This window comes from Monodon monoceros, unplaced genomic scaffold (assembly GCF_005190385.1).
Source record: "Monodon monoceros isolate NGI ecotype Baffin Bay Population unplaced genomic scaffold, NGI_Narwhal_1 Super_Scaffold_8, whole genome shotgun sequence".
NCBI classification, from domain to species: domain Eukaryota; kingdom Metazoa; phylum Chordata; class Mammalia; order Artiodactyla; family Monodontidae; genus Monodon; species Monodon monoceros.
This window is the reverse complement of record NW_021703785.1, coordinates 57,233,562-57,254,960: the sequence shown is the minus strand read 5'-3', so window position 1 is coordinate 57,254,960 and position 21,399 is coordinate 57,233,562. Positions and strand designations below refer to the sequence as shown.

At 36.0% G+C, this 21,399-nt stretch overlaps 1 protein-coding gene across 3 annotated transcripts in view; it reads left to right on the top strand.

Annotated features, from left to right (window-relative positions):
• Window positions 1–21,399, top strand: part of CAB39L (calcium binding protein 39 like) — a 98,408-nt gene that overhangs the window by 54,968 nt on the left and 22,041 nt on the right. For all 3 annotated transcript variants that reach the window (XM_029210540.1, XM_029210541.1, XM_029210539.1), the window contains 2 exons: window positions 4,258–4,376; window positions 17,861–18,029. In XM_029210540.1, coding sequence (XP_029066373.1) covers window positions 4,258–4,376; window positions 17,861–18,029 — 288 coding nt within the window. The remainder of the gene's footprint in view (window positions 1–4,257; window positions 4,377–17,860; window positions 18,030–21,399) is intronic.

Below are 21,399 nucleotides of genomic sequence, written 5' to 3'. Positions count from 1 at the left end.
ACTACACTGACTGAGGGCCTCTCAGGGCCCAGACTTCAACTCAGCCTTCCTTTCAGAAACACCTGTTTTTTTCTTTCCTTCCCTCTCTTATCTGTTTCTCTAACCTTGACATTTTCTGCTCAATAATCTCCTACTTTTTCCTCTTGCCTGGCTTGTCACTCTCCCTCCCCATCTTACTCCCCATTTCCTTTTTAAACCTGGCATATGTGGAATTAAAGTGTAGTTTTATCATTGTGTTTATATACTTTCATGTTTTTTAAATTTAGTTTAAAATGAGGTATTATGGACATTTGTAGGAGCTGTGCATAGTGGAAAAACACTTGACTTGGATTTAGGATTGTTTATAGAGTCCCTGCTCTGCCATTTGATAGTTAGTATCATAACCTCTTTGAGACTAAACTTTCTCATCTATAAAATAGGAATAATATGAACTTATATCATTGTTTTTAAATATTAAACAAAGTAAAATATATATACATATACATGTTATGGAAGAACACTAAATACATGTGCAGATATATACAGATGTCAGATAGTATATTTTCATCTTCTCTCTTTCTCAAACTTAAGTTAAATGTAAGCTGGTTTATTTTTGTTATAACCTTTGATGTTTGTTTCTGTGTTTATTATTTTAGTTTTAAATTTAGTTGGTGAGTGACCATAACTGGGAAACTCCCTGCTCTTGGAATACAGTATTATATTTCTATAAATCTCCCCTTGTTTTGCACATTTCCCTGAAAGCAGCAATGTATTAAGCTATTATCATCACTAATTAATATGTTAGCTTGAGTTAGTTTATGAGATTAGCTTAATTTGCAATGGGATGCTGGAAGGAATATGACCAAGGTTGGTTATGTTTTGAAGAATGAGTCAGGGATGAGATGTCGTCAGGTCCAGTGACCTGGAGAAGCCTTGAGTGACCACAGAATAGCATAGGTTCAAAGTGCTCTCCAAGAATTGGGGAGGTGGGAGTAGACCAGAGAAAAACTTTGGGTGCCTCACAATTTTGTGCAGCTTTGGCTTAGAAAACAAAAGAGGAACAGTAAGAAACACTTATGCAAATTTCCCTTATTTTACATGGTATACTAGAAATAAATATAGAGAAGTTTACTTAAAAATTATTTGGGGATTAAGACATTCAATTGCCTAAAAATTGACTTATACATTATCAAGTAGAGTAAACTTTTATTCTCTGGAATCCTTGGGGAAAAAACTATCTTTCTGAATATGTGCATTTTCCATGTAGCTAAAGATTAACTCTTCAAATGAAGAAAGTTAAGTAGATTACTTTTGTGGATTACTTTACATTTTCTTTATAACATGCATTGTATACTTGCCTCTCCTCCAAAATTATATACTAGATGTAATCATTTTTTACTGGTGACTCAATACTATCATTATGAAGGTCTATTATCATGATAATTGCAGACAGTTCTTTTTTTCAGCTTTATTGAGGAATAATTGACCAGATGTTTCTTGACTTTGTTCATTTAGTTGATGCCTAGAACATAGTTATAAATGAATGTGATATTCAGTAGGTGAAGCTGTCCTCATCAATCAAACCCATAGCAAATAAATACTTATAAATACTTCTTGGTTGAATGAATGAATGAAAAACAGTTAAAACTGAAAATGGTTCAGTTTTAAGCATTCCACCAACTATATACTCATAGTATTTTCAGGAAGGATGCACCATTACTAGCATTATGAGCCCACTTGCAGAAATGTGCTGTGTATTTCTGTAGACTGGAAGCATGAATGATCAGCCCACAGGCAGCAACTTTCCTTCTCAAGCTTAAAGTATCCATATAAACTAGTGACCATTTGATAAAACTCCCCCTAACTTCAAAACTCAGTCTAATCACACAGAGCCCCACCCTCCTCATCTCTTGGTTCTTAGGTAGCCCTGGTACAGCTCGTTCTGGATTGAGAGTTTCTTGAGTACTAGGACTGCATTTCCCATGCCTAGTTCCATATCCATTGGTTGGATGAATGAATCAATGTAGGTATGAGAATGAGAAATAGAAGCAGAGGTAAGGGAATTGGAGCAAAGGAAGATGTCCTGAAACACAGCAGTAAGCCACTTTTCTTAAAGAATTAGTAAATGTGTAGAGCATAATTCAAGAATAATGATAATACTTCAGTTAGTGAATAGTCTCTCCTGGGGCTTCTTTGAAGAGTGTAACAGTCATTTGACTGTAAAATCTTTGTTATATTTTGATAACAGGAAAGGAAAATTATTACTTTACAGAAGGGCTGCAGCTTTTGCCAGATAACCTAAAAGGATGGAGCATTCCTTACAGAAAAAAGAAAAAGAACTTTTGTTTAGAAGACACCTACATGGGCTTTTTTGTTAGTTGTGAAAGGTGAGGTCTCTAGGCAATGTTTGGAAGGAAAAAGACTGAAAGAAAAGAGCTTAGATTCCCTTTGCAGAGTAAAATAACAGAAATTTGAGAAATGCCATCTCTTTGGCTAAATTTGATAGGAGTAGGAAATAGAAGAGAGATAGGAGAAGGGTTTGGAGTAAGGAAGAGAGAAGGCTCCAGAGCCATGACAGAGGAAGGGGCTTAAGGAAAAAGATGATCAGGAATGCTGAGGAATCTTTAATAATCTTTAATTATGATGTGTAGGATTCAATTTGAAGTTGTTTCTGCACTGTGCTATAATTACCCTTTGTTACCCTTAAACCCTTGATAAAAGAACTATGTACTAATAGTATATGTCAAATGAAGAAGAGGTGGTTTTCTATACTTGGATAAACAATATATAAAATAACTAGCTGAGAAAATAACTAGTTGTAGAAGGCAAGACAATGAACAAGGGCTGAGAGGAGCTAGGAGCAGGGATTTGAAATCCGGAGCTGACAACAGTGATGGTGGCCCAAGGCATTGGTTTAGATTGGGTAGCAGAGACTGACTCAGGAATCTGTGTGGCAAACCCATTTTCTTCTTCAGGAATCAAGAGGAAAGTGATCCATTGGGGTGAGGAAAGTATTGGAGGATCCTGCTGTTACGTGAATAATGGCTAGTTAGAAGACAGACCTTTGGGTTAAAATTGTTTGAAAGAAAATCTCATTACTTTATAGCCATAAATTTTTGTCTAATCCTTTAAGCCTTAAAATTGCTGACAGAAAAAAAATACTTCAGCATATTCTAATGAGGTAAAAAAAAAAAAAAAGAGTTATGGCTGAGATTGCAAGGTTTCTGATTTGTGGGCTCAGGATCAAACTCAGAGCTGTGTTTTTTGATATTTGGGCACTATTCAAGACACAGCTTTAGACTCTTTGATGTTTTGAAACACAATGTGATAAGAGATCAAAGGATGAAAATGTATTGCATGTAAGAGTTGATGCATTCATTTTAAAGGCAGGTGTGCCTTGTGAAAATAGGCTGGATGCAAAGTCAACTGTTCAGTTTGAATTAGAAAGCAGCTCAAAGAAGCAGAAAACTTCCTAGGGAGGGTGGGAGGGAGATGCAAGAGGGAGGGGATATGGGGGTATATGTATATGTATAGCTGATTCACCTTGTTATACAGCAGAAACTAACACAACATTGAAAAGCAATTATACTCCAATAAAGATGTTTAAAAAAAAAAAAGGCAGAAAACTTCCTACTGTGATAATTTAATCTCTAGGCTTACGGATAGCAGACTATCTTTTGTCTCCCCTTCTCTATCTTTCTACTTTACCATCTTGAATCTAGCATGCTCTTCTAGTCCATCTCTAATTTAATCTCTAATGATTATTAGAGATTGCTATGTTTAAAAAAAATAAGCTACGTTTTTTAAAAAATAAGCGCTCCAGGATCAGCTTCTCAATAAGCCATTTTATGGTCCTAAGTTTTTGAAAATTTCCATTCCCTAAATATCCTTTTCTGTTCCCTGGCCCTCATTAAAAAGTGGTCCTTAACCTTTGGTTTTATTACTATAAAAATGAGAAATCAGAAAGCCTTGAGACACAAGCTTTGACTGTACTTCATGCATTTAACAGTTTGAAATGCTTACTATATGTGTAGGGCATTGATTTTATTTGATCTTGATTTTTTTGGTTGTTTATATATTTTGTACCTATCATTAGACAAATTAAGTCAAAGAATTCACAATCTCAGGTGGGAAAATACTATGTCATATTAAATGGAATGTGTGTGTGTGTGTGTGTGTGTGTGTGTGTGTGTATAAACAGCTTTTGAAATAATTCACATGCCATGCAATTCACCCATTTAAAGTATACAACTTAATGGTTGGTTGTTTCTTTAACAGGGAAAAAAAGATGTGACCCAGATATTTAACAACATCCTGAGACGACAGATAGGCACTCGGAGTCCTACTGTGGAGTACATTAGTGCTCATCCTCATATCCTATTTATGCTCCTCAAAGGGTAGGTGCGTGCTTTCCTTTAAAGTAGGTTTGAGTTTAGAAAAGTTGTTAAAAGTAATATATAGCATTAGCCTCATTTGAGAAAACGATCCCTTTGGATTCATACTTGCCATGCTTGAAGTTAGCCCTCCAAATCTATGTCTCTGGGATTACTCAGGCTGCAGCAAAATCCTTTTTAAATAAATTCCCTTCCACTTACTGCCTCTCTTTCCTCCACTTTCCTGTTACCTCTTCCTATTACATTATTGCTTGTGCTTTCCAATCTGCCCTTTTTCTAGCTGCCCACTTAGCCTCTTTGCATAAGACTGAATCCCCTCATTACACAAATACACACACACACACACACACACACACACACACGATATCCTTTCAATGGCTAGCATCTACTATGGTGACATGCTTCACGTGAGGATAGAATAAATATCACTGCACGTATATGGGACCACAGGGCAGCCAAAAAACTAAAGTCTGGTCAGATAATAGAACTCCTGATTATTACTTTTTATGTATACTCATTTACAAATGTTTCTTGGGCATTTTGAGGCTGCTCCAACTCCTAAAACCAGAAATATGGATGTAGAAAGGCTTGGGGATAGCAGACTATCTTTTGTCTCCCCTTCTCTATCTTTCTACTTTACCATCTTGAATCTAGCATGCTCTTCTAGTCCATCTCATCTGTGTTCAATTCCCGAATCCTTTCTTGTACATTTTAAAACATTTTATTGTATCAAAATAATACATACCACATAGTTTAAAAATCAGAAATATCAACAAACATCAGCTCTTTGTCTCTTCCTTCTCTATTCCTCAGTCCCATTGCCCAAAGACAACCACTTTCATCTTTTTTATTTGTTCATCTGGTATTTACCTCTATATTATCAATAATGGGCTTTTACTAACTTCTGATTTACCAATTTTAAAAAATATCTTTTAACTTTCTCATAGACTAGATGACAATTTAGTATTTCCACCACCACTGTTACTCCATTTTCCTTCTCTTAACCCTCCCAATATACTTTATCACAATTTTTAATTGTATTAGTCACATTTATATTATTATAGCTATGTAATTATTATTCATTGTTGAACAAAGTAGTGTACTATAATTACTTTGTTTTTTAGTACAAAATATTGTTTTTACTGGAGAATTAAGTCTTTCAGTTCTGGAAAGGGAAATATACTTGTATCATGTATTGGTTAGGGTAGGCTAAACTTATAACAAACCTTAAGCTTTATAACAAATGGACCCCAAAATAGAGTGGCCAACTACAAGATAAATTTATTTCTCACATAATAGAGAAGAACAGATGTTCTAGGTCAGCAGGGGTTCCTTCAACATGTGGTTCCTAAGATCACTTTGTTGATTGCCATTTCAGCCCACAAGAAGGCAAAAGTACTAGGGAGAATTTATGAGCCAGGCCTGGAAATGGCTTGCATTACTCGCACTCACATTCCATTTGAGAGCACTTAGTCACTTGACCTCTTAATTCTTAAGGAAACCTGAGAAATGTAGTTAGTGCCCAGGAAGAAGAGGAGAAAGGATTTCTGTGGACAGTTAACATTCTCTGCCACATACTGTTTCTTTGAAAATTTATTCTCTTCTATATTCTCTGTTCTCACTTTCTCGTTCTCCTATTAGTCAAAGTTAAATCTCTGGGGTTGATTTCATATCTCTTCTATTTTCTGTTTCTTTGTCTTTTTGTTTTACTTGTCAGAAGATGTTCTTTTTTTTTTTAACATCTTTATTAGAGTATAATTGCTTTACAATGGTGTGTTAATTTCTGCTTTATAACAAAGTGAATCAGCTATACATATATATATCCCCATATCTCCTCCCTCTTTCGTCTCCCTCCCACCCTCCCTATCCCACCCCTCTAGGTGGTCACGAAGCACCGAGCTGATCTCCCTGTACTATGTGGCTGCTTCTCACTAGCTATCTATTTTACATTTGGTAGTATATGTAAGTCCATGCCGCTCTCTCACTTCGTCCCAGCTTACCCAGGAGATGTTCTTAATTGTATCTTCCATTGAAGATAAACTCTACTGAATTCTCCTTTCAGCAACCCTATTTTTAATTTATAAGAGCTCTTTTTTTGCTCTCTGATTTTTCCTGTTTCTTGTCTCTTCCACTTCTTAGCTCTGCGACTTTGGGCAAGTCACTGCACTTTTCCAAGCCTCAGTTTTCTTATCTATAAAATAAGAGTAAAATTTGTAATATTACCTTTGCACTAAAATAATGTTGCATTATATGCCTTAGACTATGCATTGTCAGACTGACCTGTGTGTTCAGTCAGGGTTCTGCTATTTACTTGCTAAGACCTTGGGTAAGTTACCTAGCTTCCTTAAGTCTTGATTTCCTCATTGTAATATGAAGACAATAATAAAACCTACTTCAGTATGTCATTTTGAGTCTTTACTGAGGTAGTTCTTGCAGAGCATAGCACCAAGCACATGGTACTCAGTACTCAGTAACTACTAGTCTAAAAAATTATTATCCCTATCCCTCTTAAGAGCTGCAGTTCACATTGAGATATATGTGCAATTTTAAACAAATACAATTAAGACCATACCCAAGTGTCAGAATAATATTATAAAGGGAAGTGTTTGTTTCTAGCTCAGATAAGATCTACAAAATGTAATGGGTTATGATCTGCCCAGCTGGTCATTGGTGGATAAGGCTGGAATGATCAATTTGTACCCCCTTCTGGAGATTCTAAAATGTTAAGCTAAAGCATTTGACATTATCCTGTAGGAAATGGGGAGTCATTGGAGAGTTTGGGAAGAAGAATATCAGATTTGTGTTTCAGGAAGTGAAGATAAATTAATAATCATTTAACGTTAGTTTGTAAATAAATGATCCCTTGAGAATGCTAAAATGTGTTGTCCTAAAAATATATTGGAGAGCCCGTCAGCTGATGTGGAGGAGAAGTTGTGTGGATGTTCTAAAACAGTATCTTCCACCATGGGGTCGTTATGTGAAGGATACACGCAACTCCAGGGACTTCATTCCTGGAGTGGGAATTATTTGTTTGGAGGATCTCCTTCATGTAGCTGCTGTCACTGAATAGCAGTCGGGGATGGCAACTGCCTTGTATTTATTTTGTCAAAGAGCTGCACCAGATACAAGTGACTCTGCTAAAGATATGAATTTAGTGTCTTCTTACCAAGGAAATTATAAACACATGAAAATTATTACTGTTAAGCTTTAAGAATTCAGATAAAAGCAATCCAATAAATTATAAAGTATGGTTGTAGGGTAATTTTTTCGTTCCTTTTATGTATGATAGAATATATATACATTTTATACATTGACACATTATATATGCTTTGTGGAAGATGTGAAAATTTAGCGTAATGGGATATTTATTTTTTAAATTAAGTTGGTGAAGAATTACAACTTATATTGGAGAATATAACTTTATTTTCCCTTTCTAGAAATAACGAGACAAGATAAACAACTAATTCTAATTGTTATTCATTAATAATTTATCTGCTGGAACATATTACAGATCTGTAGTGAGCCTTTATTATTTGTGATGTGCACAGGATTCATTAATGTGTAATTGTCCCCTATATTTCTCCCACCCCTTCCCCTTTTTCAGTAGAGAGAGTTGAGAAAAAAACCTAGTGATAGGAAGCCAGGCAGGGGAATTAGACTAAGCTAGAAGGTTATGTCCACTGGCACAAACAAGACTTAGAGATGAGGAGGAAGGAATCAGAGGGAGAAAACCCACTAATATCAGGAGAGGGTTTTGGAGGTTTACTAGTGGGAGGCTCCAAAGTAGCTGCAGAGTAAATTAGAGGAGGGAAGGGAGTTTGAGAAGTGGTGCTGTAAGTTATAAATCAATAATTTTGAGAAACAAATGATAAAGGTTGGAATCTCTTTTAATAACTTTTTCCTACTAGATTATATTTATTTATATGTGATTCTATAAAACATGTGGGGCATTGGCACTTTTGCAATTATGATTACATATAAAATTTACTGAGTATGAATAATCAGTATATCTTTATTTTATCTTTAATTATTTGAAAATGTGTCTCTGTCCTATTTGGTGGTGAACTTTATGATGAATTCAAATGACTACTATTCTTTTACAAATTCGTTGTTGCAAAAGATCACTCAGTTTCTGAACAAACTATTAAATTGATGTAAGTAGAAATTTTCCTTATATTTCAAATATGAACTCTTCTATTCATTAATCACCTGTATTTACCAGGAATCCTATTATAATGGATAATTTATAATAATTATATGTCATTTTTTCTGTATTTAAGAAAAAACTTAGCTTTCATTTATTTTCTAATATGTGGAAAAAGTAATTTTGAGTCATTTAATTTAAAAAACACTTTCTCAATATACAGATTTCTAAGACTCCATTTTCATGTAATTATAGCACACAATAGAAAAATAGGAATTGTTTATTTTAAGCATAACTCCCTCAAATCTGATTCATCAGGAAAGTTTTATAAAGCGTCTTTCCATATCTTCTGAAAAGTTAATAATTAGATTAGTTTGTAAGGCTAAAACTGCTTATTAGTTCATTTATTAGGGGTCTACAATAATAATAGCACTAATAATAGTAAGTATAGTAATTGTAGTAGTTAACATAGTACTTAGTATATGTCAGGCCCTGCTTTGTATTTATATAATAGTCCTGTGGATAGTTATTGTTGTTTTTGTTGTTGTTATTTTTATTATACGCATTTTATAGAAGAGGATACTGCAGCCCAGAGAGGTTAAGTAACTTGTCCAAAGTCACATAGCCGGTATACTTTAAACTCTAGTAGTCTGACTCCAGAATCTGTGCTCTCAGAACAATATCCAGCTTTCCAGTCTTCAAGCAGTTATAGTCTACAGTGAGCAGAGATAACTCATTACAACTCACTGTTGTTTCTTTACCAGTATATTCTGTGGGTGCACAGATGAAGAAGTCATCACCTCTGCTTGAGATGTCAAAAATGAAGCAGGTTTTAAAGTAGAAAATTTCCAAACAGACACAGAGAGTAGAAGGATTAGGTACCTCCCATGCAAAGCCACAGAGGCATCAAATTGCACAATGTGTTTGGAGGATGACAAGAATTCTGATGCAGCTGGAACCTAGTGTGAATGGAAAGTAGGGATGAGGATAAAGCTGGAAGGGCTAAGACCAAGTTATGAAGAGTCTTTCATAAGTCTTTCAGTCCTACCAAGGAGTCTAAATGTTATTCTAAAGGCAACATGGAGCCATCCAGGGACTAGATGTGATGAGTTCTGGTGGCAGTATAGAAAATGGCTTGGAGAATTGGGGATCTGAGATTCCAGCTTGGAAGAGTCCAAGCAAGGGATAATTAGGGCCAGAACTTTAGTGGTGATATTGGGGATGAAGAGGAGTAGATATTTTTATTTATTTATTTTTATTTTCTTTTTTATATCTTTATTGGAGTATAATTGCTTTACAATGTTGTGTAAGAGTAGATATTTTTAAAACATTTTATTTTTTCTGATTCAAAGTAATACATGTTTATTATTTAAAAATTCAGACATTTTAACACAATATTGTAATTCAACTATACTTCAATACAAATAAATTTTAAAAATTCAAACATTTTAGAAATCTATAATATAGAAAGGGAGTGCATACCATAATCCTTCCCAAAGAAACCATTATCAACAATTTGGTGATGACTTCTCTGGTTTTTATTCTATATTATAATGATTCTTCTTTTATTTTTTAACCCAAACTTTAAACTCATTGCCTCACATCCTGTTTTATAGATACCATTTATTGAGTGTTTGCTGTGTGCCAGGTATTACATTCAACGTCTTATGTTATTTCATTTAATCCTTCTAACAATACTATGAGGACTAGGTATTATCCTTACCATTTTACAGATGAGGAAATTGAAACTTAGAGTAAGACTATTGCTCAAGGTTATAAATACAGCTAATAAGTAACAGAGCCAATTTTTCAATCCAGATCTGATTCTAAATCCCATCTTCTTAACCATTAATACGTCCTTAATAAGATTTGAAGCCCTTGAGATAAGAAGGGAGAGGTAATTATAGAAGACCCTGAGGACAGAGTAGACAAGAAGCCCTGAACGGAACCAGCTTTACCCATTACCATTTTCTAGGTTAGCTTGAAAAGCTAGAGGTTTAGCTCTTTGTTAAAGATCAGCATTTTTACTGAATTATCTCTTGTAAAGTTGCTTGAAAACTGGGGACATAATTTGATTGGTGCATTCAGATATCAAACAGTGATGTCATTTAGGTAAACAAATGGGACCTAATTAAACTTAAAAGCTTTTGTGCAGCAAAGGAAACCATAAACAAGACAAAAAGACAACCTTCAGAATGGGAGAAAATATTTGCAAACAAAGCAACTGGCAAAGGATTAATCTCCAAAATATACAAACAGCTCATGCAGTTCAATACCAAAAAAACAAACAACCCAGTCAAAAAATGGGCAGAAGAGCTAAATAGACATTTCTCCAAAGAAGACATACAGATGGCCAACAAACACATGAAAAGATGCTCAATATCACTAATTATTAGAGAAATGCAAATCAAAACTACAATGAAGTATCACCTCACACCAGTCAGAATGGCATCATCAAAAAATCTACAAACAATAATTGCTGGAGAGGGTGTGGAGAAAAGGGAACCCTCTTGCACTGTTGGTGGGAATGTAAATCGATAACAGCCACTGTGGAGAATAGTACGGAGGTTCCTTAAAAAATTAAAAATAGGACTACCACGTGATGCAGCAATTCTACTACTGGGTATATACCCAGAGAAAACCATAATTCAAAAAGACACATGCAGGGCTTCCCTGGTGGCGCAGGGGTTGAGAGTCTGCCTGCCGATGCAGGGGACACGGGTTCGTGCCCCGGTCAGGGAAGATCCCACATGCCGCGGAGCGGGCTCGCTGAGCCTATGCTCTGCAATGGGAGAGGCCACAACAGTGAGAGGGCCACGTACTGCAAAAAAAAAAAAAAAAAGACACATGCACCCCAGTGTTCATTGCAGCACTGTTTACAATAGCCAGGTCATGGAAACAACCTAAATGTCCATCCACAGAGGAATGGATAAAGAAGATGTGGTACATACATACAATGGAATATTACTCAGCCATAAAAAGGAATGAAATTGGGTCATCTGTAAGGATGTGGATGGACCTAGAGTCTGTCATACAGAGTGAAGTAAGTCAGAAAGAGGAAAACAAATATTGTATATTAACGCATATATGTAGAATCTGAAAAGATTGGTATAGACGATCTTATTTACAAAGCAGAACTAGAGACACAGGCGTAGAGAACAAACATATGGATACCAAGGGGGCAAAGGGGGTGTGGATGAATTGGGAGATTGGGATTGACATATATACACTATTGATACTATGTATAAAATAGATAACTAATGAGAACCTACTGTGTAGCACAGGGAAGTCTACTCAATGCTCGCTGGTGACCTAAATGGGAAGGAAATCCAAAAAAGAGAGGATATATGTATATGTATAGCTGATTCACTTTGCTGTACAGTAGAAACTAACACAACATTGTAAAGCAACTATACTCCAATAGAAATCTAAAAAATAGGGGCTTCCCTGGTGGCACAGTGGTTGAGAGTCCGCCTGCCAATGCAGGGGACGCAGGTTTGTGCCCTGGTCTGGGAGGATCCCACGTGCCGCGGAGCGGCTGGGCCCGTGAACCAGGGCCGCTGGGCCTGCACGTCCAGAGCCTGTTGCTCCGCAACGAGAGAGGCCACAGCAGTGAGAGGCCCGCGTACCTCAAAAAAAAAAAAAAAAAAAAAATGTAAAAACTAAAAAAAAAGAAAAGAAATGCAAAAAAAAAGAAGATTAGACAGTGGAGGCAGATGATGAATATGGCTCAAGATGGAAGTCAGCATTATTCTGTTAGTTGAATTGCTCTTTGAAATTATCTCCATTCTTTAAACATGTTAGTAAGAACATGTCTCAACAGAACTAAGTGCTTTGCCACTACTATATATTAAATGATAACTAAAAAGAAACTCCTGTGCAGCACAGGGAACTTTACTCAATACTCTGTAATGACCTATGTGGGAAGAGACTCTAAAAAGGAGTGGTTATATGTGTATGTATAACTGATTCACTTTGCTGTACCACAGAAACTAACAACATTGTAAATCAACTATACTCCAATAAAAATAATAATAAAAAAGAAAAAAAGACAGAAATCATTAAAAAAATGATGTCATTTAGGGATATGATAGTAACATGCTATACTGGACCTAAGTCTAACCATAAAGAATGTAAGACAGAAAGAAATTGATTCTTGTCCATCAAGGAGAGTCGTTTGGATATGGGATACAAAACACAGTAAAAGGATTTGGAACCCAAATTTTATGAAAAGATCATTAAAAAGGACTTTCTCACTTCAAACGAACTTTTCTCCTGGCCCACACAGATGACATTTCAGGGTACTGAGAGACCTTGAGAGTGAGGTCACTAAACTGCTCTCAGTGATCCATAAAGAACCATTGCCCGTAGAAGATTTTCCAGAAGTCCAATATTAAAATAATAAATTTCTCCTAATAATCTTATTTGTAAAAATTTTATTGCAAAAATTTTCAACCATATACAAAACAAGACAGTGCAAAGAAATCCCATGTACTCATCTCCTAGCCTTAACAACCGTCAGTGTTTTGCTGTGTTTATTTCACCTGTCTTCCCAACGCCTCTTCCCTTGTTTTTTCTTTTTTTTTTTCTTTGGAGTATTTTAAAGCAAATCTCAAATCTCATGTAATATCATCATATCAACCCTAAACACATCAATACGCATCTCAAAAATAAGATAATTTTTACATAACTACAATGTAATTTTGCACTTAAAAATTAATAATAATTCATTAATAACTAATACCCAGTCCATACTCAAATTTCCTTGATTGCCCCCCCAAATTTTAGTTGGTTTGTTCAAACAAGAATTCTCATAAGGTCCACTTATTGTATTTGCTTATAATGTCACTTAAGTCTTTTTTAAGTCCCTTTTCATTTAAAACAGCACCTTCTCCCATGTTTATGCCATTGACTTGTTGAAAAACTGAATCAGTTATCCTACATAATTTCCTTTATTCTAGGTTTGTCAGATTGCTTCACTGGAGGTTATATTTAAAGACTTGATTAGATTCAGATTCAGTTTTATTATGGCAGTCATATTTTGTAAGTGGTGCTGTGTAGTTTGTGTTTCATCACATCAGGAGACATACATTTAGTAATGCTAAGACTGAGCAATGAGTTCAGATGGTGGCAGCCTAATCCATTATAAAGTTCCCCATCAACTACACTTAATTGTTTTATCATCCACTGATGAACATTGCCTGATTCAGTCATTTCCTTAGGGGTTGCAAAAAGGTGATTTTCTAACTTTATTATTCCTTATGTATTTATTGACTGGACTAGTTTTATAGAGAATAAGTTTCCCTCTTCCACCACAATTTAACTAGTCTGAAGTACAGTCCATACTGGAGAGGAAGAATAAATGCCTAATTCTTTTCCTTCAATTATCAGTTTAGAAAGCAATAAATTGTTAACCTAGGAACTTCCATTGGTGTCCATTTATCTATCTCTCTCTTTCCCCCTTTCTCCCTCTCCCCCTTGTTCCTCTCTTCTTCTCGCCTCCTCCTCCTCACCCCTGTATCCCTGTAGTATCATTATGAACTAGTGGACTTAGTGTTTTTTCATACATTTTATATAGTCGTACTTAAAAAAATTTTTTTTTGCGGTACGCAGGCCTCTCGCTGTTGTGGCCTCTCCTGTTGTGGAGCACAGGCTCCGGACGTGCAGGCTCAGCGGCCATGGCTCACAGGCCCAGCCGCTCCGCGGCATGTGGGATCTTCCCGGACCGGGGCAAGAACCCGTGTCCCCTGCATCGGCAGGTGGACTCTCAACCACTGCACCACCAGGGAAGCCCCTAAAAACTTTTTTTGATGCTTGATTATCTGTCTGTGGCCTCTTCAAGTTGACCGATGTCCTTTTGCTATCACTCCCATTAGTTTGTGAGAGTTTCCTTGCTTTCTGGCCCATCTTGTACATTTTCTAATACAGACCTGGAATTAGCCATCTCTACCAAGGACTCTTGCTCGTTTTAGTTAGAAATGGTTCTTAGGGACTATAATCTGGATGCTAGGGATGCGCATTGACATTGGATTGTTATTGCTTCTAGACCTTTTCAGTGGACAGAGTTAGCTCACTATTTTTAAAGTAAGCAAATGTTTCTAGATTAGAAGCAAAACTTCTTGATTATATTGAGGAGGCCAAGTGTTTGCTGAATGGCATTTTACAAAACTTTTCCTAGTGCTGGCTGACCTTGTTTCTTCCATCAGTAACAACAAAAGTCATTTTTCTCCTTACATAATATAATCTGTGTTCTTAAATTGAGATATTCTTGCACAAGATCTTTCTTCTAACCATTTTTTGTGTAATGTTTACTGTAGCTCACTGCTAGATGAGATCATGTATCTTACACTTTGGCTTTTATTAAATTTGAAACAGATCTTACACACTGTTATTATTTGAATAAGCATGCATAAAAGTAGTGTGCATTCTGCACAATGACACAGTTAATTATATAGTCTGGACTATATGATCCAAACTGCAAATCAGTAGGAAAATATGATTCAATTCTATAAAATAGTGATTCAACATTCATTGGATTAACCTTTATCAGCAACCTGCCATTAAGTTAGTTGTTATGGAGAACATAGTGATTTGTCATGGTCTTTTGTCCTTGAGACACTTATCCACAAGTAGAATAAAATAGATGAGGTAAATATTGATTCTTTTTTTTTTTTTTTTTTTTTTTGCGGTACACGGGCCTCTCACTGTTGTGGCCTCTCCCGTTGCGGAGCACAGCCTCCGGACGCGCAGGCTCAGTGGCCATGGCTCACGGGCCCAGCCGCTCCGCAGCATGTGGGATCTTCCCGGACCAGGGCACGAACCCGTGTCCCCTGCATCGGCAGGCGGACTCTTAACCACTGCGCCACCAGGGAAGCCCAAATATTGATTCTTTACCAAACCTAAGTATATTAATGTTCTTGGGATTTGAAACTTAAGGTAGGCTTAACTTATGGAGCACTTCTTTATATAGTAGGCAATAAACTATCAAAAGTCAATATCCTAGAGGGTAGTCAGGTTGAAATGATGTATGTGAATTATAAATTCCTTAAAGGTACTGAGGAAAATTAGGACTTTCCTTATATATCCCAATATATTCCTAACTTTAAGAAGTTGTCATCTCAGAGAAATGACAGTTCCACTCTTGGGCACAAACTACTAGGATGGGATGACAAGTGTTCTGACCTAGAGTAGCATCTTTTAAAATATTCTCTTGGTCCTCAAGAATAGTCAGTGCATCACAGATGGTTCCAATAAACTTCACAAAATGAAAGAAAAAAGAGAACTAATTATACACAAAGGTTGGAGTAGAAACTTTTTTTATATATAGTTTCAGTTTGACAATTGAATTAAGAAATGAGAAAACATTGGCTAGAGATCATACCGCTTTTTCTCTAAGCCAAAGTTTGTGTCTCATTAGAGTCCTCTAGTATTAAGAATTTTAATCAGAGTTTGAAGTTTATTAAATTCATTATATGCCTTTGTGAAAAGCATTATCCTAGGCACTCTTCGGAGACTGGGGTAGGGATGGGGGAAGGTAACAGTAAATAAGACATAGGCACCATATGGAGGACAGGAGAAGGTAACAGGATAAGTAAAACATATCCTTAGCAATTAAGTTGTTTGTAATGAGGTAAAGAAAACAGATTTATAACAATTAATTGCAATGTACTATAGTGTAGAATGAGAAAAGTGCTGAAGTAGAATTACAGACAAGCTGTTGTAGGAGTATGAAGGAAGGAGAGAGTGATTCTGAATGGTAGGTGATTGGAAACACTTCAAGGAGGAGGTGGCATTTGAACTAAGTCTTGAAAGACGAGAGAGAATCTTAGAGGTGGAAACTTAAGGAGAAGGGCATTCTAGGTTGAGAGAATGGCATACCCCAAGGAATTAAGGGATGTGATGAGAGATGAAATTGAAAAGTTAAGTTTAAAGCAAAATTATGAAAGTCCATAAATATCTTACTAATAAGTCTGGGTTTTAATTGTCTGCCCCTTAGGTTCTTTCTCTAGGTCAACAGTCTTCATTTTATATTCTCCTAAGTACTCTATTAATAAACGATAGTGTTTTTCTCCTTCACATTTCAGAAAACGTACCCATCTTTATAACATCTTTTTTTTTTATAACATCTTTAATAAAAACCCACCTTATAACTCTTCCATGCATGCCAATAGGCTGATTTTCAAATTCTTCTGATAAGAGAAATTGCTAACACTGTAAATTGGCATTTTTTAATATTCTGCAAAGAATAGTGCCTATCTGAATATATTAACATTTAATGTCAATATGAGTTTTTCAGGGAATATTCAGATGATATTTGTGAATATTATTCCACATAAAAATGGGGGGAAAATGAATAAATACCACACTGGTTTAATGAATTCTCTCAAATACCTTTCTTTGCTATTTTCCCTACTGTATTTATAAATTTGATGTTACAAAGTAGCCTGTTTCCTAAATTGTGGGAAAGAGATTTTATTCTTGATTCTGAATTTCATGTAAATATTATTTTATTATTCTTGAATCCTCAATTTCCCTCACCCCAAATTTATTCCTCACCCTACCCCAACTACAACATCTACAAGTTTTGTTGACTCTTCCCCTGAATAATATGCATGACCTGCCCACAGTCCTCTATTCTACTACTGCCACCCCAATCCAAGTCCCCATCATCTCTAGCTGGGCTTCTGTTCCTCCTAATAGCTAGTCTCCCTGCTTCCACTCTAGCTCCCCAGCTCATTCTTCCCTGTTTTACAAGATTCTCCACAGGTAGCCAGAGTGATCTTTTTTAAAGCATATGACAGACTGTGTTAATTGCTTTCTTTAAACTATCCAAAGGCTTCCTATCACACTTAAAAATGAAACTCCTTACCTTGGCTTACAAAGCTGCTGGTTCTTTCCTTGGAGCCTTTGCACAGTTAGTTCCCTTTGCCTGAATGCTTTGCCTCTTCCCTGACCACTCAGTCTAAAGTAAAGCAAATTAAGTATACTCTATAGTATACCTATTTTATTGTCTTCAGTTTCACAGCACTGAAGTATATGAAATTATCTTTTCATTGTTTATATAGTCTGTCTCCTCCCCCACCAGAAACATTTGCACTAAACTGTGAATGCTAGGAAGGCAGTGACCTTTTCTGCTTACTATTCTGTCCCCAACATCTGGAATAGTGCCAGGCACATTGTGGATATTTAGTGGGTATTGAAAGAATGGTGTTTGAATGAACTGTGACAAATGGTATCTATGCTTCCATTAACAGTAGTATTGAAATGGTTCTTTTGATACCATTAATATTATTTTGTTAATAAAACAACATAGTTCTCTGTTTCTCTCTTGTTTATGCTTTAGATATGAAACCCCACAGATCGCCTTACGTTGTGGGATTATGCTGAGAGAATGTATTCGACATGAACCGCTTGCGAAAATCATCCTCTTTTCTAATCAATTCAGAGATTTCTTTAAGTATGTGGAGTTGTCAACATTTGATATTGCTTCAGACGCCTTTGCTACTTTTAAGGTAATTTTTTCTGAATCAGCTGGGTTATTTAACTTCAGCATTTAGTCATTTGGCCTCTAAGAGGCAGTTTAACTTTTAAAAGCAGAAAATTGTATTCCTTAGGTCAGAGCATAGCCAACTGTGTATGATGTGGATCATAAGAGGATTCAGTAAATAGAATGCAATTAGACCCGTCTGTCACACTGTGGAAAAAGCAACTCAAAATGCTTGTCATAAGCTCATAGGGGCTTATGAAGAAGACAAAGACACAGAGTAAGGAAGAAGAAAACCAGTGAGAAAAGCAAAGAGTGAGGGAAGGAAGGAAAAGAGGAGGAAAGGACAGGGGACAGACTCTAAGGAGAGTTGGCGGTGGGTGGAGGGAAGAGGAGCAGCGAGGGCAAGAAACATGGACTTGTGCTCAGGGTGTTGAGAAACCCCAGGAGCCTTCTCTGTTTCATAGGCGACAAGTCTCACCCGGCAAAACAACAGTTGTACAGTGGCAACAGACGAAGCCCCCAAGAGTATATCTAGAACACATGGTAGGAGGGGCCTTGGTGCATCAAATAGGAAGAAGGACATTTAACACAAAGGATGGTTCCATTTCTTTCTAGCAAATATCTGTTCCTAAACAACTGAGGAGATGTTCTCTATTAGTAGCTACTGTAGTGCCATTTTTTTTCCTTTTCAAATCTGATGACTCTTTGCTCTCATGGAAGCAAGTTAGTGCCTTTTTTAAAAATCCATAAATAAGACTTCACAAATAACTGTAAACATAGAACAACTCTAATGGAGGGGGAAGATCAAATTCAATTGAGCATTTATTTTTGAAAATTTCCCCAAAGATTTTTCAACATTTAATAGAATAAACTATACTTGATAATAGTGTCTTGCATCACATGTTCAGCTCAGTTTAATTTTCAGCGCAATATTGAATCACAAAAATAAACTATGGTGATTTGTACATGAGCATATTTTCCGTTGAACTTAAGTCCTTGAAAATCTAAATAACCTTAAAAACTTTCCTAGTATGCTACTGATATTGAAAATGCCTATTATCTATATTTTACCAAAATGCTGTGGTTAATATAATGTAATGACCATAAGTCACTTTTTTTTAAGTAGCTGGTTTCAAGGGGATTTGTTTACTTGGTTGGCTGGTTGGTTTGGGCTTTTGTTTTTAACTTCTTAGGCTTAACCTTTTTTGTTTTGAACTGCAGGATGACTACTGCCCAGTTAGTCATTGGTGTTTTCACATTGTTGGCTTATGTTTTTGTCATGGTATTGTCTACAAATTGTCCTTTCCCAAAAAAGATTCCTTACAACCACAATCTCTTTCACCTCTCCCTCTAAGAATCAACATGATAAGGAGTGGTATGAATTCCATCTCTCTCTGCACCTGACTTGCTATATGTCCTTCATCTGTGAGATGAGGAAAATAATCTCTGTTTTTGCAGAGTTGTGAAGATTAGAAATAACGTATGTAAGGTGCTCGGCACACTCTCCAGCACGTAGTAAAAACTCAATAAATGCAGCTGCTGCTGGCTGATGTAGTATCGTGTCCCTGCCATTGCATGTCTGTCTCTGTCATTGCACCCTGAGTTCTCCCAAGCTGTGAAGAATTCACTAAAATATCAATATCAACATTTTTTTAGCATGATACTTAGACTATGCAGAACCTAGCCCTGTCAAAACAATTGTTAGGAGGTGGGATGAAAGAGTACACTATTTCAAATACTTTTTTTTAACTTTGAATTCTTTAAAATTTGAACTTTATTTTTCTTGGCAATTTTCTGCTTTTTCATTTTGGGGTGGGATCTTAGCAATTTTTCTCCCACTCAGTTATTTGATCTATAATAATGCAACATCTGTATTTGTCTATGTATTATGTTTATATACATGTATTATGTTATATATGTGTGTATATATATATTGTATAATCCCTCCAGTTTTGTGCATACATTTATTATGTATATAAATTGGAGGATATATCTATGTATATATAATGTATACACACTCAAGTGTAAGAGTGTATGTGCATGAATCACTTATTGGCTGTATCCATCATACACGTGTGCTGGAGGAATTCTACCCTACCATATTATATTTTCTATTACTGGATTTTAAAGTTATTTTTTTCCCTTAGAATTTGAAGGAGCTGCTACTAACAGAACCCCCTCCTTTTCCTCTTTCTTTGGTGTAACACTAATGTATAGTGAATGGAAAACCTTTCCAAGCAGCACTCATCTGCAAAGTACTCTTTCCGTTGCCACCATCAGGGTATGTGCAGGGCCTGAGGCCATGGGAGATCATGGTCCTCATACCCGAGGCTGATGACTGTCATAATATGCAGAACCCCATGGGTGCAGCCATCCACAGTGTCTGCTGCAGCCCATGGAGAGAACTTTCTAACCTGGGTCAGCTTAGAAAATCACTGATACTGCTCAGGAGATTGGGGAAGAGAGTATCTGAAAACTAGGCATCCCGAATATCCACTTAGAAAAAGATTAGGGACCCCAAAGGATGCTGTGGAACTACCTTACTCTCTGAGGTGTCCCCTGACATAGGAACTGGTCTGAATTTTGACCTGGGATGGACCAGGAATGAATTCCTTAGAGGATTTTCCCATTTTAAAATTGCGATTCCAGAACAGTATTACATGTTCCCCTGAGGAAAAAAGTACATTTCTCCACTGATAGGCCCAATGGTCAATCAAGTTGTGATGAAAGGTAATATGAAATGAAAGTAATAGCCAGTCTCATTATTTTTGAACTTGAAAATTGTAGTGCAAACTAATGAGGACCTACTGTATAGCACAGGGAACTCTATTCAAATAATCTGTAATGACCTATATGGGAAAAGAATCTAAAAAAGAGTGGATATATGTATATGTATAACTGATTCGCTTTGCTGTACAGCAGAGACTAACATAACATTGTAAATCAATTATACTGCAATAAAAATTTTAAAAAATAAAAATAAAACTGAAAAAAAAGAAAATTGTAGTGCAAAGTGCTTTAAATATTTAACTTTTTATTGAAATAGAAATAAGTGAGTTTTACCGTTGCTGCTGCCTTCTTTTTCTCTGTGAGGTTATGTTGTGTATCTTGTATATGCTTTTAAGAAGCTTTAATTAAATATGTATTAAAGTATAAGAATTTATTTTTGAAAACTTGAAAATTCTTGTTAGGTTTTTAATTAAATTCTGCATAGTACCTAGACAGGGTATTTAGCCCTTAAGCATGTTAAACGGATTAGCTGACGCTTGTTTTCTTCCAACATTAAGGTGAATTAAGGATATAATTTAGGTGTGAATTTTCAGTCAAACATTCCTTTATGCTTTTGTTCAATTTTCCAAGAGTTATGTCTGTAGTTAGATCAGGCTACTTGTCTT